The sequence below is a fragment of the Hibiscus syriacus genome, unplaced genomic scaffold, assembly GCF_006381635.1.
Source record: "Hibiscus syriacus cultivar Baekdansim isolate YM2019G1 unplaced genomic scaffold, ASM638163v2 tig00111088_pilon, whole genome shotgun sequence".
Taxonomy (NCBI): domain Eukaryota; kingdom Viridiplantae; phylum Streptophyta; class Magnoliopsida; order Malvales; family Malvaceae; genus Hibiscus; species Hibiscus syriacus.
Genome location: NW_024062978.1, coordinates 1155813 through 1171755, shown reverse-complemented (window position 1 = coordinate 1171755; position 15943 = coordinate 1155813). Strand labels below are relative to the sequence as shown.

General features: G+C 37.5%; 3 protein-coding genes across 3 annotated transcripts; all 3 read right to left on the bottom strand.

Moving 5' to 3' along the window:
- Positions 1–1409: 1409 nt before the first annotated feature.
- LOC120152178 (probable prolyl 4-hydroxylase 10) lies at positions 1410–2605 on the bottom strand. The gene is made up of 4 exons (XM_039164449.1): positions 2432–2605; positions 2140–2327; positions 1917–2012; positions 1410–1551 (listed from the first exon to the last, which is right to left on the bottom strand). The coding sequence occupies exons 1-3, from the start codon at positions 2452–2454 to the stop codon at positions 1939–1941; spliced, it is 285 nt and encodes a 94-aa protein (XP_039020380.1). The 5' UTR covers positions 2455–2605; the 3' UTR covers positions 1410–1551; positions 1917–1938.
- Positions 2606–9393: 6788 nt separating this feature from the next.
- Positions 9394–10976, bottom strand: LOC120152462 (phosphoserine aminotransferase 2, chloroplastic-like). Its single transcript, XM_039164681.1, has one exon. The coding sequence runs from the start codon at positions 10929–10931 to the stop codon at positions 9669–9671; it is 1263 nt and encodes a 420-aa protein (XP_039020612.1). The 5' UTR covers positions 10932–10976; the 3' UTR covers positions 9394–9668.
- A 797-nt stretch (positions 10977–11773) lies between these two features.
- Positions 11774–15943, bottom strand: LOC120152203. Its single transcript, XM_039164473.1, has 10 exons — positions 15809–15943; positions 15558–15694; positions 15326–15398; positions 15188–15233; positions 14966–15075; positions 14624–14731; positions 14483–14533; positions 13860–13921; positions 12866–13178; positions 11774–12648 (listed from the first exon to the last, which is right to left on the bottom strand). Exons 1-10 carry the CDS (start codon positions 15926–15928, stop codon positions 11806–11808), a joined length of 1863 nt encoding a protein of 620 aa, XP_039020404.1. The 5' UTR covers positions 15929–15943; the 3' UTR covers positions 11774–11805.

The following is a 15943-nucleotide window of genomic DNA, read 5'->3' as shown; positions in this document are numbered from 1 at the left end:
TTAGCAGATGAAGTATTGTTAAGCATCAAGGAGAAGAAGACAACTAATTAAATATAGGATCATCTCACCAAACTGTACGAGGTCACATCGTTGCACAATAAAAAAATTTTTAAGAGGAAATTGTACACTCTCCGGATGACATAATCTACTTTAGTGACGGAGCACTTAAACACACTGAACACTTTAACACACTGAACACTTTGTTTTCTCAAGTTACATCCTTAAGATGTACAATAGGAGAACAAGAACGTGCTTAACTTCTACTTCAAAGTCTATCTAATTCGTATGATCAACTCATCATCAACTTGACAAATAGTAATGTTACCAGTCTAGTCTTCGATGATGTTGCAGTTGTTGTTCTACAAGATGAAAATCAGCGCAAGAACAAGGAAGACATACAAGTAAATCTTCAACAAGCAGAAGCGTTGACAACGATGAGAGGGAGATCAACAGAACGTGGCCAAAGCAGCCGTCACAAACATGATAGATCAAATTCGATTAGCAAGAAGAATTTAAAGTGCTACAACTGTGGAAAGAAGGGTCACTTGAAGAAGGATTGTTGGAGTCTAGGTAAAAACTCCGATCCACAAGGCAATACCGCAAACACTTCAGATGATGGATATACTCTATATTGTGAAGCGTCAACCACCGTGGAAGGTAAAAAAAGATTTGCAGATATATGACTCATTGATTCAGGAGCAACATATCACATGACCTCAAGAAGAGAATGGTTTCATCATTATGAACCTGTCTCAGGAGGATCTGTGTATAGTTGCAATGATCATGCCTTAGAGATCATTGGCGTGAGAATCATCAAATTGAAGATGTATGATGGAACAATTAAAGTTGTTCGAGATGTGCGGCACGTGAAAGGCCTGAAGAAAAATTTATTATCCTACGGATTGTTGGATAATAATGCAAGCAAGATTGAAACACGGAAAGGAATCATGAAGGTGTTCCGTGGAGCGCTTGTGGTGATAAAAGGTGAAAAGATAGCAGTAAACTTGTACATGCTGAAGGGAGAGACTTTGCTAGAAGCAGAAGCCTCTGTTGCCTCATATAGTTTAGATTCTTCAATGCTATGGCATCAGAAACTTGGACACATGTCAGAACAATGAATGAAAGGCTTAATTGATTCTTTTAAAAATAAGGTCTTATTTTTATACACTTTACCATGTGTATATTTTCAATTAAAATATATTACGGTTAATTGCTCTAACATCTCTAAATTACTTTTATATGATTTTTTTAACAATATCTACCTCAAGGAGAGGGAAGGAAAATTTTTGCTCTTAGTGAGTATTGAATTCACATGCTAGGAGTGATGAAACGCGTCAACTGAAAACTTAATTATTTTGACATCATTTTTTTTAATCATTGAATAAGATTAAAATTACAATTGTTACTAGCACTACTACCACTACATGAAAAAAGGAGGGAGGAAAGGAACAGGTTGCGCTCCACCCTTGGAACACAAGGGTGGTGGAGCTCTCGGTTTAACTTTCCAAAGCATCATCCAGGATAGTAAGTAATCTAAGTAAACCCTGCCGACTATGAACAAAAAAATGACCATAAAAGATAATGTGCAGGCAAGACTAGCATGAACGAGTCCGAAGAAAAACAACGGGGATCTTGGTCAATGCAGGAGCAGGTTTTTGTGGGGTTCTTTATTCCCTCTCTCAACGAAGAAGAAATCATGTCCCTCCAGCAATCTGAATCTCTTTTGAACTTCTTGTTTAATGCAGACTGAATCTCTTTTGAAGATCCATACCAACGTAGCATATGGTATAAATTAATAATCATAATCAAATACCTAATTTAAGAGTTCTAGATCAAAATGGACAGTCCTCAATTGATGAACATACCCCTTTATATAAATGATTTTGGTAACTCAAATACTAGATAGAGAAGGTTACCTTCATGATGAATAATTATTGTTCAAATCTTGTATTCTTGGACACGCATCCATTTTGTAGACGACCACTTATTTCCTCGAATCACGGGGCAGCCTCCTGGATAAGTTAAAACAGTAAGTTCTAAATTATCCTAAAAAAGAAAAGGAAACAAAAGAAGAGAAATTGTCCAGGATAATTTGAAGCACACACCTAAGAAGAAATTTAATCAGTGACTAGAACTAACCATGCAGACTTGAAGGATCCAGAGTGGCATCAAGTATCATGCTCCAGAAAAGTAATGCATCACCCATCTTTGGTTTTACAGAAAGTCCTCCTTTTCCACATTCAGATAATTCATTCCACCAACGCACAGCACTAACGTTCCCCTTTGCCGAAGGAAACACCGTCTCTCCGCCTTCTTCAACATGCGAGCTGTAAAACGGTTAAAAGAAAGTAAAAAAGAAGCAAATGTGAGCTTTCACATAATGCACCAGAATAATAAAAGTGAAAGTACGTTATTTGGTCATCTTACTTACAGATACATAAGTACAGCAGCCATGCGCTGGCCCCCATTCCGAGTATTGAATTCATCCGTGAAGTAGTCATGGTGGGGTTCATATTTTTGGCAACGTCGCAGTGGAGAACTTGAAGTCCTTCCCCGTGCTCTGCATATTATTGTGTTGCCATGAGTAACTTTACAACCATGGGCACCAAAAAGGAAACCGACCCAAAGCAGAGTCCGAGGAAGGAAGCATGATAAAGAAATTACACCAGTGAAGGTAATAAAAACTAAAAAAATATCTTCGGTCTTGCCAGTTTTACTATCAACAACGGTTGACCTTTTCATATGAGGCTTGGCAAGATTAATCAGGTATTCACATTCCTTTGCGGACTGCCAAATATCAGATAAAGAACTTCTATCATCAGGTACAAAATTTGTTAACTAAAAATTACTTTTTAGGATTAGCTGAAAACACCCATATTCGTAGAATCAGCTGCTACTAGTGAGCAACAGTACATGAACCCATTTATTATTCTACTCAAAGTAATTTCATTTGCAACAATGTTACGGTTAGGAGTTAAAAATAAAATTGGAGCGAAGAAAACAAATGAAGTTTTAGGCAAAACTTTCGAGATAATGTTCTGGAAAAAATTAATTCACGAGATAAAGCACTCCCAAGATTAATTGTTCAAATAAGGTGAAATCCACAGTGTTGGCCGTAGGTTTCATGCCTTCTGGGCGACCTACTAGGTCGCCATGTCTTCCCGGCGAGCTACAAGAGATAGCATGTGCCATGCACGTCCCAACACGCTGGGCATCCGAGGCCATCCGACCGAGGCTATCCAAGAGCATCCGAGGCCATCCGAACGAGCTATGCGAGGGCATCCGAGGGCAGCCGAGCGAGCTATGCGAGGGAATCCGAAGGCACCCGAACGAGCTATGCGAGGGAATCCGAGGGCAGTCGAGCGAGGGTAGGTCGCCCGGAGTGCATGGCGACCTACAAGGTCGCCCGGAGGGCATGTCGACCTATGTGTTGGGACGTGCATGTGCCATGCAACACGTTCATTCTCTCTGTTTGGGCAAGGGTAGGTCGCCCGGAGTGCATGGCGACCTACAAGGTCGCCCGGAAGGCATGGCGACCTATGGCCAACAATGTGGATTTCACTCTATTTGAGCAATTAATCTTGAGAGTGCATTAGCTCGTGAATTAATTTCTTTCTAAGCCAAAATTTTGTGAAACTGACCAGGAAATTATGGTAGATAGAAGCTCTAGGCTTCAGGAGATGACTCGGTGTTTAACAACCGAGTCCGGTTGTTAAATATTTTTCAAGTTTTATGTTTGCGTTGAGATTGGTGGGTTCAGTATCGGTATGTAATTGTCATTGGGTGAACTTTGAAACTGTTCTCCTGCTTCTTTCATTGCATTTTCATCTTTCTCATTCTGTTTTGCACTTTTCTCCTGTACGTGTTATCTTATTCATAACACTTAATATCTACTTTAACCCTTTCATTTTAGTATTTTTATCCTCAATTTGGTCTTTCAAATTTCATTTTATCAGTATAGTTAATCTTTTTTTTTAACTTTAACCATGCATTCATTAATCGAAGATAACATCGGTAATAGCAGCGTTTGAAATACAAGTAGGATAAACATAATCGCAATACAAAGCTATATCAGAGCTAGAGACATGAGCGGTAAACAAGTGAGCAGTAGTATTCGCCTCAAGACGAACATGACTGAGGATTAGAATCCAACAACTGACGAACTTCAGCCAAGTAAAACTGTGTCACCGATCAATCAGTGTCATGGTCTCCAGTTGGCGCACCACATTCAGAGAATCGGTTTCAACAATGATATTTGACTGTTCCACATCAACTGCCTTGCGAACATCATGGCAAAGGGCTTGAGCCTCAACAATGTTGACGTCACGAGGGCCAGATAACGGGAGAGCCCGACCTGCTATTACTACGCCATCACTGTCACGGAGAATGATACCGACCGCCGAGGATCCAACTCCCATCGGACACGCACCATTAACGTTAATTTTCCAGGCCCAGTTGGAGGTTTCTGCCATCGACATGTTGTGAAAACCGATGAACAGGCCGTATATGGGCCTGGGCAGGAGGGGTACTGCTCAGGGCCTAGAATTTTTATTATATATTATACTTGTGAAAAAATAGTTTTATATCAGTTATGTGACCCATTATTTTAATATTTGTTATAAAGTGTTTAATTTTTTCCCAACATTTATTATTATGGACTTAATTTTTCTAATATTTATTATTAGGGGCCTACTTATAATTTTTCAAAAATTGGGGCTCAATTTTTTCCAATATTTTTTTCTAACATTCGTTATTAAAGGCTTAACTATTCAATACTTATTGTTATGGCCCATTTTTTAATATCTGTTATTAGTGACATATTTTTAAATTTTAATTTCTTTTCTAATATTTATTTTTTATTATGAGTCTAATTTTTTCAGTACTTTTATTAGAGATTTAATTTTTTTTGTATTTGTTAATATGAACATACTCTCAAAATTTATTTTTTTAATATTTTTATTATGGACTCATTTTTTAATACTTGTTATTATGGAGTTGTCCTTAAAATTTATTTTTTAACACTTATTACTAGGAACAATTACTTAAATAACATTATGTAACCACAACGATGACCGTTATGCAATGATAACAACATCGTCCAAAATCACAATATTCATAATCTTTATGTCCACACTTGCCTATGTTATTAAAAATTCACAGCCACGATACTTGCAATAACCACGGTATCATGCATTATGTTCGCAATAGCGATAAACGCAATGCAACAGAAGACAAATACAAATTGTAACTTAAATCTTGATGAGGGGCTTTTTTTTTGTTTGCCCGAAGGCAACCAAAATCTCAGAAATGGGCCTGCCGATGAAGTTGATAAAAATGGATCTCTAGCAGCATTAATATATGAAGATAGCAAAACTCCAGATGATGCAAGCAAATGCCAACCCGGAAGCAACTGGTTGTCATGTAGAAACAGGTTGCGACGATACCAAATTTACCAAACTAAGATGAGGAGTAACACAAACATGGAAGGAGGAAGAGTATTCATTTGATGTTCCAGCCACGATCCAAAAGAAGATGAGCAATGAGCAGGAACAACAGTTGAAAATCCAGCAATAACATAAATTGGTTGCACTTCCAAACGATCACGCAACGTATGTGAGACTGTCTCTTCCAAATCTCCACATAAACAACAATGACCAGCATCTAAACCAGCAAGAAATAATCGTCGACCAACAAGAAGAGCTTCATGGGCAGCTCGCCAGCCAAAAATGCGTACTTGCGGCAGAATAGGCAGACGAAATAGACAGAGTCAGAGCTTTGACACAGGAATAGTAGTGTTATGGCGTCGCCAAAGCCAATTCCAATTACACCCGGATCGGATAGAATATATGCCAGAAGAATGACCACTCCATAGAAGGATATTAACATTTACCGACGAAATAATGCAGTTGAGAATAGCCTGTGCATCCGAAGATGAGAACACCTGAGTAACCAGCGGAGCATTCCAACATGGAACATCGAGAACCTTGAAATCCCCACATCTGATCTGAAGAGGGGCTATCAAGTTAGTGTGATTCCAGGCGAGCGGGTGAGTTATCGCCCCCAAACAGCTTGGTGCATACAAACTGAACTGTTAATGTCGACACGCTAATGAAACTCGGGCCTCAACTGCTGAATAGCCGAATGAAGGCTTCTCCATGCAAACGAGGGGTGATCACCAAGACTAGCAGAAAAAATATCACTAGAGGAAGTATTTGGCAGAGAAGATGTGCGCCACAAGACTATCCGGAGAATTAAGAAAACGCCAAAGTTGCTTACCAACCATAGCAATATTGAAGAGTCGAAAATCCTGAAAGCCAAGACCGCCTAATCGTTTCGGATGGCACAAAATATCCCAAGCAAGAAGAGGCCACCGGTGTTCCTTTGGGTCACCGAACCACCAATAACACAGAAAAACTGCGATCATATCTGAAATCACCCCATCCGACAACAAATAACATCCCATAACATATGTTAACAAAGCTTGCCCCACAGCTTTAATGTACACTACTCTACCAGCAATAGGAGATTAAATTCTTAGTACAGCCTCGAACACGTGATACTACCTTGTCTCGCACAAATCCAAACACTTGATTTTTATAACGGCCAACGGTCAAAGGCATACCCAAATACATTTTGGGTTCTGTAACATATGAAACCCCACCAAAGAGCACAGATGCTCACAAATCGTCGGAGTTGTGGATGGACTGAAATACAAGCTTGATTTAGCATAATTAACCTTTTGTCCTGAAAGCTGTTCATAGAAATCAAGAACCACTCGAATCCGTTGGAACTTAGCTGCTGAGCTTGGATGATAGAGATCCCAGAATTCGTGTATGATCATGATGAAGACTTGGAGTACCGTCCGATGATGGACTATGGATTGGAGAGTAATCATCCAAGGGTCCACGGTGCACCCGCCCTTGACTCCGTTTCTCCTTCCGTCTCCATCTCTACTCAATGAGGTGCGTCTCATAGATCATATTAATATGGTAATCTTTTACATACTAATACAACTGCTATAAAATTCCTTATTCATTTTGCTCTTTGTTTTCCTTCGATATTGATCTGTAAATATGTAGTATTGTGTAGTTCTAAACGGGGCGCGCGGGGGGGAAGAAGTGGAGGGACAGATTGTGGAGGGGAGGCAGCGTTTGAAGTGTGTTTTAATCATGTTTTCATCTTTTTTATGCATGTAATAATAATCTCTCTCCATGCATTTTAATTAATTTCAGTTTGTATTTAAATCCCCATTAATTGAGAAGAAATTGTGAAGATATATATGCTAATAGGAAAATTCATGATTAGATCAGAGAGAAGATAGAATTTTAGGAAAATTAACGAGGATAGTATAGTCAAGGGGTGCCCAACAAGTTGAGCAGCTCGAACTCTACTCGGTCAAAGTTCGGTAAATGTTCGAACTGGAATTGGCTCGATTCGAACCCGAACTCGACTCGAAACCTTAGCGAGCTAAGCCGAGTAAAGTCTAACTCGACTGATAAGTTCGCAAGTAACTTGTTAATTTTTTTAAAATATATTTTTAGTAATTACTTCAAAATTATTTCATTCAAAAAATAAATCTAAAAAAATAAATATTAATTTATTAATAAAAAATAAAAAATAATAAGTTAACTACTCTATTATTTTTTTAATAAATAATAAAATATTATTAATTAATAATATTATTTTAATACAAAAAAACCCAACCCTAATATCCTCATGCAGTATCAGTAAATTTTATTTTTAGTTAAAAAATAAAATAAATTTTTAGTGAGCTTAACGAGCAACGAGTCGAGTTGAGCAACAAATTTTTTTAACGAGTACGAATCGAGCACAATTTTAACGAGCAACGAGTCGAACAGTAAAATTTTTTAACGAACACGAGTCGAGCACTACTCAACTCGTGATCGACTTGCTCGATAATCACCCCTACTATAGCCATAAGAGGATGGAAATGGACAAAGACAAGGAAGTTTCTTATTTATGTTTTTTTTTCAAGTCCCTACTTTGGTCTGTCTGCTATGGGTGAAGTTTCTGTCAGGTACCTCTATTATAGGGACTGTATTAATTAGTGCACCTATTATTGAATGGATAAATTTAATTTCTTTGTTGTATAGCTTGTTTCCAATCAATTCTTTTATTATTGAGATTGGTTCAAAATACCTATTTCGTTGTAGCTATTGATTCAAATGACCATCTATTATTACATACCTATAAAAAGAATCAAATAAGCACAAATGGTTTACATCATTAAGATTTATTATCTACAAAATATCAATTATAGAGTTAACATTTTTATTGGTTCTACAAATGAAGTATAATGAAGTACACAAAAAAAGTTAAACACTACAATTCAAATTTAAAATTATTCTGAATTAAAAAAAATCTAAAATCCTAGGAAACACTGATGTTGCTGTTGCACATACCATAACTCCAAAGGAGTGTTTCCCACAAAAAACACAACAGGGCCAATTCGATGAACAGGTTAAGATATTCCATCAGTTGATGTGTTTAAACGCATATTTCTCTTCAAGGTGTTAAAAGTTTAATGTAATATCTAGAAAAACAGAAGGATTTATGTTTTCATGGGAACTAAGACTGTAATTTTTCGGGAAAGAAGTGACCTGGAGGCAGGCTTAGTTAAGTTAATGAAACAGTAGATAGTAGAGCTCCCTGAAACAGGTACAAAAATTCACAATCACACAGGCAGGACTTAATTGAATTTACTTGCTTTATACACTTCAAATATGATGCACATAATGATTTGGAACCAATGTTGGTTCTTCAAATACGTGAAGTGGGAGATCTACTTCCTGTTATAGTTATGCTTCTTCAGTTTAGTTCTGAAGAGGGTGTGAAATCAATTCACCGTCTGATGTTTAAAGTTGTGGCTTATACTTTGCTTATAATGCTATAGCATATACCACGATATTAGGCAAGTCTTCCTACCTACTACCGCATGTAACATATATATCACAACATATTCTTATATCTGGCATATGAATCTTAGTTCGTGGCATCATTGACCCTCTATATCTGCAACCAGAGATACTCATGTACAACAAGCCCATGGCACACATCGATCTAAGTTTTTCTCTTTAATCAAGATTTTCATTTTCGTATATATAGGATTCTTCAGATGAATTTAGAAACGAAACTTAACATGATGCAGATGCAATCCTAGGTATACAACATTGGTCGTTTGTTGAATCTCACCTAAATTTTACTCCGAGGTTGCTCCTATTTGCATGTACTGCCTAAGAAGGAGTTTCTTCTTGATTCTTTGTGTTGAGGTCCGCAAAAATACTCGGATTCGGTTGAGGGAATGTAAAATTCTGGACATATACCACAATTCAAATGTGCAGTGCAATTAATTATGGATCACATAAACATCAGAATTCAAGAGATTTATTATAAATATCCAACATTGTGCACCTAAGAATCTGAATGGGAAATGAAAGAAGCAAACCATGTCTTTAATCTACTACAAAAATCTTGCTAAACTTTCCCTGCTTGGTAACTTTCAGCATTTTCCCAGATAAAAACACATGATAGCTAGCAATTTATCATCAACAGTACTTAAGCCGTACCGACATAAAACCAATGCGAAAACATAAAGAGTGAACACAGACATAAGAGAACAATAGCACTTGTATAGAAAGAGCCATGAATCAAGCATGCTTTGCCTGGAAAACCTTCATGAAAGAAACCAACTTCTCAACTCCAGCCAAAGGCATAGCATTGTAAATGGAAGCTCGCATGCCACCGACCGACCTATGTCCCTTAAGCTGCACCATCTTCTCCTTCTCGGCTTGCTTCAAAAACTCGGCCTCCAACTCCGACTTCTCCAATGTAAACGGAACATTCATCAGGGACCTCACCGATTTCTCGACAGGACACCTGTAGAACCCTTTGCTTTCATCAATGGCATTGTATAAAATACCAGCTTTCTTTTCATTCTTCTTCTCAACCTCCTTCAATCCTCCCTGCTCCAAAAGATCTTCAAACACCAGCCCGCACATATAGATCCCGAAACAAGGCGGCGTATTATACAAAGAGTTGTTGTCAGCGTGGATCTTGTAATCAAGCATCACTGGGGTGATCTCTTGTGCATTCCCTATAAGATCTTTCCTCACGATCACGATGCAAACCCCTGATGGCCCAACATTCTTCTGCGCACCAGCATAAATTAACCCAAACTTGGTTACATCAACAGGCTTGGAACAGAAATTGGAAGACAAGTCAGCTACAAGGACCCCGTTTGGATTGCCGGGAACCGGGTAGTTCTTGAACTCAACCCCATAAATAGTTTCATTGGCACATATATGCAAATACTTGGCATCCGGGCTTAGTTCCAAACCATCAAACGAGGGAACCCTCACGTAATTCTCCGATTTCCCATTCCAAGCGACTTTCGGCTTGCAGTATTTCTTAGCTTCTTTGAAAGCCTTATCACCCCACGAACCGGTAACAAGATAATCAACGGTGTCATCAGGCTCACAGAGATTCAAAGGGACAGAAGCGAACTGAGTGGTCGCCCCGCCTTGGAGGAACAAAACGGCGTAGTCTTCGGAGATGTTGAGAAGGGCACGTAGATCGGCCTCTGCTTTCTCGATAATTGAACGGAAATCTTTCCCGCGGTGACTCATTTCCATGACGCTCATGCCAGATCCGCGCCAGTTGTAGAGCTCGGTCTGGGCCTTGAGGAGGACGTTCTCGGGCAAGGTGGCGGGACCGGCGGCAAAGTTAAAGACACGATCTTGAGACCGGGATTGGAGGGAGGGACGATCTTGGATGGTCGATGAACAAGAAACGGAGAAGGGCTTGCATGAGGTTCGATAATGGAAGGCGGTATTGGGTTTGAGAAAGGAATGGCTTTGGTGGGTTTCCTGAAGGAGAGGAGTGTGTGGGGTGGTTAAGGGTGTTGCAGCCATGGAATTAGATTTTCGTTTGGGGGCAGGTTAACAAGCTGGTGGGAAAGATCTGAAAGCAAGTGGAGAGTACTTACAGAAAAAAGTGTTCTTTTGAATGATATTTGCTTTCACTAAGAGGGTTGGTGAGAAGTGGACAAACACAACGGTGTCGTTTAGGAATTGCTTGAGTTTAGGTTTCCTTTGGGTAGTTGGATCTTTCTTTTATTCGTATTTTGTTTATCTTAATAATAAACTGAAATGGAAAGGTACTGGTACGCTAATCGAATTCTAATCCGTGGGATGCAAGAAATAAATAATATGTTTATTTTTTAAAATATTTTAGTTTAATAATAGTTGAGAATAATAACATGTTTAACTTTAAAGAGTTGGAAATCTAATTTGAACTCTTTATTTCGATATAATTAAAAATTTCGTTTTTCTAATAATAATTATAAAATTTGTTAAATTAAATATTTTAATGACATCTCAATTATTAAAGGAAAATATTAAAGCTCGGTCGTGTATTATCAATTAATTAAAATTATTTTGACAAATATTAATACGTATAAGATCTCAGATTATTTAAAAAAATAAAAAAAAAAAACTTATTCATATAACTACGTACATTCTCCAATTCTAAAATTAAAATATTTTTAGACATCACAATATTGTTGTATAAAAATATATTTGGAACATTTGGAAAATCATTGTATAATTAAATTAAGTGTATTTAATATAACTATATATTATATTTAAAACGTGTAATACAATTCCATAAATTCAGTGATAATACCTCTCCTCTCTGTTCTCTATCCATGGCATCATGTGTTAACAGAACATTGGTACACAGCATTTGCTGTTCATAAAGAGATTGTAGCATGCAAACGCATCATAATCAAAGTGGTCTCGTGAAGAGACTAGAAAGTGAAGTTGCACCATTTCTCTCCTTCCCTGCTGTTTCTTTCTGTTCTGTTTTTCCCTTTGCTGCATCTGGTGGAAAATGATGCTTCAACTTCTCTGCTACTAACTTCGTATGCTCCTTAGATTTCTTTGCCTTACCCTTCTTGCTTTTCGATTCCTTTACCACTGTATTTTCCTGACCCCGCAAATGACCTATTTCCTTCTCCGATATACTGAGTTCATCTTTTGCAACTGCTTTCCGGTTCTTTATGGCAGTATGTAGCTCGGAAGGATTCTGGTTCCACTCATCCAATTTTTGCTTCTTCGGCATTCTTCCCTTGTCAGGGTTTGATAATGACGGGACACGGTTTTTATCCTTCATTGGAGATTTATTATTGGTCAACATTTCCTCCATTGCCTTTAGTATGCCTTTCTCATCAGCAACCGCTTTCCGCTTCTTTGTAGCAGTATGTAGCTCGGAAGGATTCTGGTTGCTCTCAACCAATTTTTGATTCTTCGGTAACAATGGGGTACATTTTTTATCCTTCTTCACTGGAGATTTATTATTGGTTGGAATCTCCTCGATGGCCTTTGGTTGTAGGCGGTCGTTCTCATCGGTGGCTATTTCTGCTGCATTTCCACAGGGACCAGCCTTCATTGTTTCTAAGATAATTTTGCCAAGCACATATCTCGTCTCACACGGATCCCCTATCCCAAGCAGGTGATAGTTAATCTCAGAACTTATTCTCCCTCTTCCTTTTATGAAAGATTTAATATCTTCTACTATCAGGGCAAATAGTTTAGCAGTTTTATTTGCAATGCTCTTTGGTATAAACACCTGGAAAAAGAAAAACTATTTACTAAAAGAAGATACGTATACAGTTCATGTACTAGAACAATGTCAATTATTAGTAAGAAACCAAAAGCATATCAAGGCATGATATAGAGGCATTTCTGATGACAAGTTATTTTATCTTCAGTATGAAAAACATGAACATGTCTTTCTGATTAGAAAGCTAAAAAAATTCAATGGGGTGGATGTCAAAGGCACTTACCAATCCAGAGCAAGGAGAAAATGGATATTTGGACATTGATTCAAGTAGATTGCTAGTCTCTGTTAAGGCCCATACAGAATTTTGCACTGAAGATGCAAACTGGGCAACTTCTTTGGCAAGATCTTCATCTGATTTAGTTTCTGAAAATCCTGAGATTTCAGGAACGAATTTAACATCCAATTTAGTATGTTCTCTTGCAAATTCAACACCTTCCTTCCAATTTCCATGATATAGAACAGAAGCAAAGGTCCAGACGACAAGAGCATCTTGAGGGTTGTTTACCAATGCCAGGTGAAACATCAACATTCCAACCCTGTTCCATGCAGGAAAAATGATAAGGACTACTCAGATGCTGAAATAATGACAAAAAAAATCCACTTCATACCATCCACCAGTTCCTTTAGTTTACATATTGTGATAATTCCTCTTAATATGAACCATCATATGCAGTGTTAAAATACTCCCACATACATTTAAGCTCATTCTTCTCAGAAATAATATTTTCAACCCAATCTTTTTTTTTTGATAAGAATAGGAGGCCTCATTAAAAACCTCCCTCATAGTTGCCTCTTGAACAGAGGCAGCTGACAAAGGAGGAAAAGAGTACCCCATTATATTAATAACCCAACTAACATAAGATTACATAAAACAAAACACCACCAGAAAAAAAACACCAAAGTAAAAGACTACTAAAACCTATCAACCAATCCCCTCCTTGGCTAATTTGTCAGCCTCCCAATTACAAGACCTAGGAATCTGCCTAACCAAAATATCTCTAACAGAAACTAAAGCACCAATCTCCCCAACTAGAGACGAATTTTCAACCCAATCTGAGAAAGGTTAAAATAGAGATCGCCAAAATTTCCAGTAAACTAAAAGAAAGTCTAACTACTCTTTACAATAGCCAAGAGATTATTGCTAATGACAACGATAAAGAAGAAGTCTTAAGATATTCTATGCCTGAGAACAAAAACAAAACAGACAAATGGCTCACCATAGATTGCTATCAGCAGGATGATCACAAGAAACCAACTTATCCAGATTGAAGAATAGTTTCTGCCAAAAAGACGAAGGACGACAATTCAGGAAGTCAAACAATCAAGCCTAAATTCTTGTGTCTCAAAGACCTTATTAAAAATCATATGTATGCAAGCCAGTAGAAAGTATTTCAGTTCCTTGAAAATATCATATTGACTGGAATAATATTTTGAAAATTTGTCAAAATTTATGTAAAAAATATATCAAATTTTCAAGCATGCCAAACCAGATAACCACAATGATGGTTGTATTTTGCAGAAGATAAATAATTATCAATTTATTATCGTAAGTTTGAAACTCAAAAAGCATTCAGATTACACTTTCTATAAGATATACCTTAACTTTCAAGGCAAGTATTAATATACACGGAGTGAGAATATCAAGAGGGTGCACTAATATCTATAAATCGCTTTGAATTCCAAATACTTTTAATACTGAGTATTCATATTGTCCCAAAGCAGTCTTGAGAAAGTCAACTTGAAATGCATAGCAAACAAAACTTTCATAATTCCTTCATGCTACAAATAAGGACTTCTTTATCAACAATATTAGAAATACAGAACATAGAACCAAGCTCACCATCAGCATCATTGAATTCTTGGCAGATCTCTGTTGATCAATGTACGCTGCCTGCGAAGCAAACAAGCCTCGGCTAACCTCTATAATGACTAAATTCAATAAATTAAATTATGGACAACCATAAGCTAAAAATGTGTGGACCTGAAATGGAAGTAAAATGTTCAGCAGGTTAAATCTCTGGAGCAAGCAGATGGAAGGCACAGCAGCTCCATATGACAGCATGTAGTTTATTTCCAACATTAACCTGAACTGGATAAATGTAGAACATTATGATGGTAAGTATTAGGTAAATATTGATAATGTCACCTTAATTTTACACCAAAAAAGAAAAGGGTCCAAAGGCAAAAGGTTGTAAATTAGACACAATACGGTTGAGGCAAGAAAAGACTCCCAGAGTCGCAAATGGAGAGACAGATCAAGAGCGAGTGAGAGAAGAGCCACTATCTACACAACAGGAATGTTCTCGACTGATTACTGAACTACCTTATCTAATCCCCCAATGGAGGCAGAAAGATCGTGCATTGCCCTCTCTATATCCCTTGAAAATGACAAGCATAGACGAGCTGCAATTCTTAAGCCCCGGAGAATTCTTGCTAGGTCAGATAAATTGCAGAAAATTTCCATTAATGCCCCATAATGTAGAAGTTGTTCCATCCAAAAAAAAAAATTTAAGAGATTGCACTCAGTAAAGCTAAAATCACCTACCACAGTCCTCTTGAAATGACACATGAGCAGGGATTAACGTCCGTAGCTGAGACCAAACAGAAGGGTCAGAGGGTAAATATTAGAGCATGTTATGAAACACATAAAATTGTTATTGGCAGAGGTGGAGAATGAAATCACCTTTAACAATTTCAAATCTGACATTCCATCATTGTAATCATAGATGTTACTTGTAAAAGGGTCAAAAAATAAGCTGCACCCAAAATTCAAACAAACTTTTTATCAACTAGACGGCATCAAACTCAAGCTTAATCACGGAGAAGATGGGAAAATGGGATCTTAACAAGCTAATATATGGACAATAATAGCTCTTTCCAAGGAATAAACAAAATAAACATATGAGAACTAATACCTGTTAATAGTGAAGTCCCGATTCCTGCTATTTCTCCAGCGGATTAAGTCTTTTTCATCACATCTGTTTGGTACTAAAGATGGTAAAGTTTTTTCTTTTTCTTCATCATGTTTTGCAACTGTCTCAAAACTTGAAACCTATTGAAACATTCAAAATCAATATTACATATTAAGAAACTTCCCGCAACTGAGGCAATTCTCATCCAGAAGTAACATAAAAAGTTACCCATAGTAATGAACCCAGAAATTGACCTCAATTATAGATCCTTTGATCTGTACTCTGCATATTGGAAACCTTCGTCCAATAATCACAGCTCGATGAAATCTACTTCTTATCTGTAGCAAAATATTACGAATAACAATAGAAAACATTTAATGTCAACCCAC

What these genes read in the sequence shown, in the direction of transcription:
- LOC120152178 (XM_039164449.1), bottom strand. Translation starts at nt 2,454, where the DNA reads ATGGCTGCTGTACTTATGTATCT. An exon ending in GCTGCTGTACTTATGTATCT is followed by an intron (nt 2,328 to 2,431) that starts GTAAGTAAGATG and finishes ACCGTTTTACAG; the next exon opens with CTCGCATGTTGAAGAAGGCG. An exon ending in GGATCCTTCAAGTCTGCATG is followed by an intron (nt 2,013 to 2,139) that starts GTTAGTTCTAGT and finishes TAACTTATCCAG; the next exon opens with GAGGCTGCCCCGTGATTCGA.
- LOC120152462 (XM_039164681.1), bottom strand. Translation starts at nt 10,931, where the DNA reads ATGGCTGCAACACCCTTAACCACCCCACACACTCCTCTCCTTCAGGAA.
- LOC120152203 (XM_039164473.1), bottom strand. Translation starts at nt 15,928, where the DNA reads ATGTTTTCTATTGTTATTCGTAATATTTTGCTACAGATAAGAAGTAGA. An exon ending in GTCATTTCAAGAGGACTGTG is followed by an intron (nt 15,076 to 15,187) that starts GTAGGTGATTTT and finishes TATCTGACCTAG; the next exon opens with CAAGAATTCTCCGGGGCTTA. An exon ending in CCTGCTGATAGCAATCTATG is followed by an intron (nt 13,179 to 13,859) that starts GTGAGCCATTTG and finishes TGCATGGAACAG; the next exon opens with GGTTGGAATGTTGATGTTTC.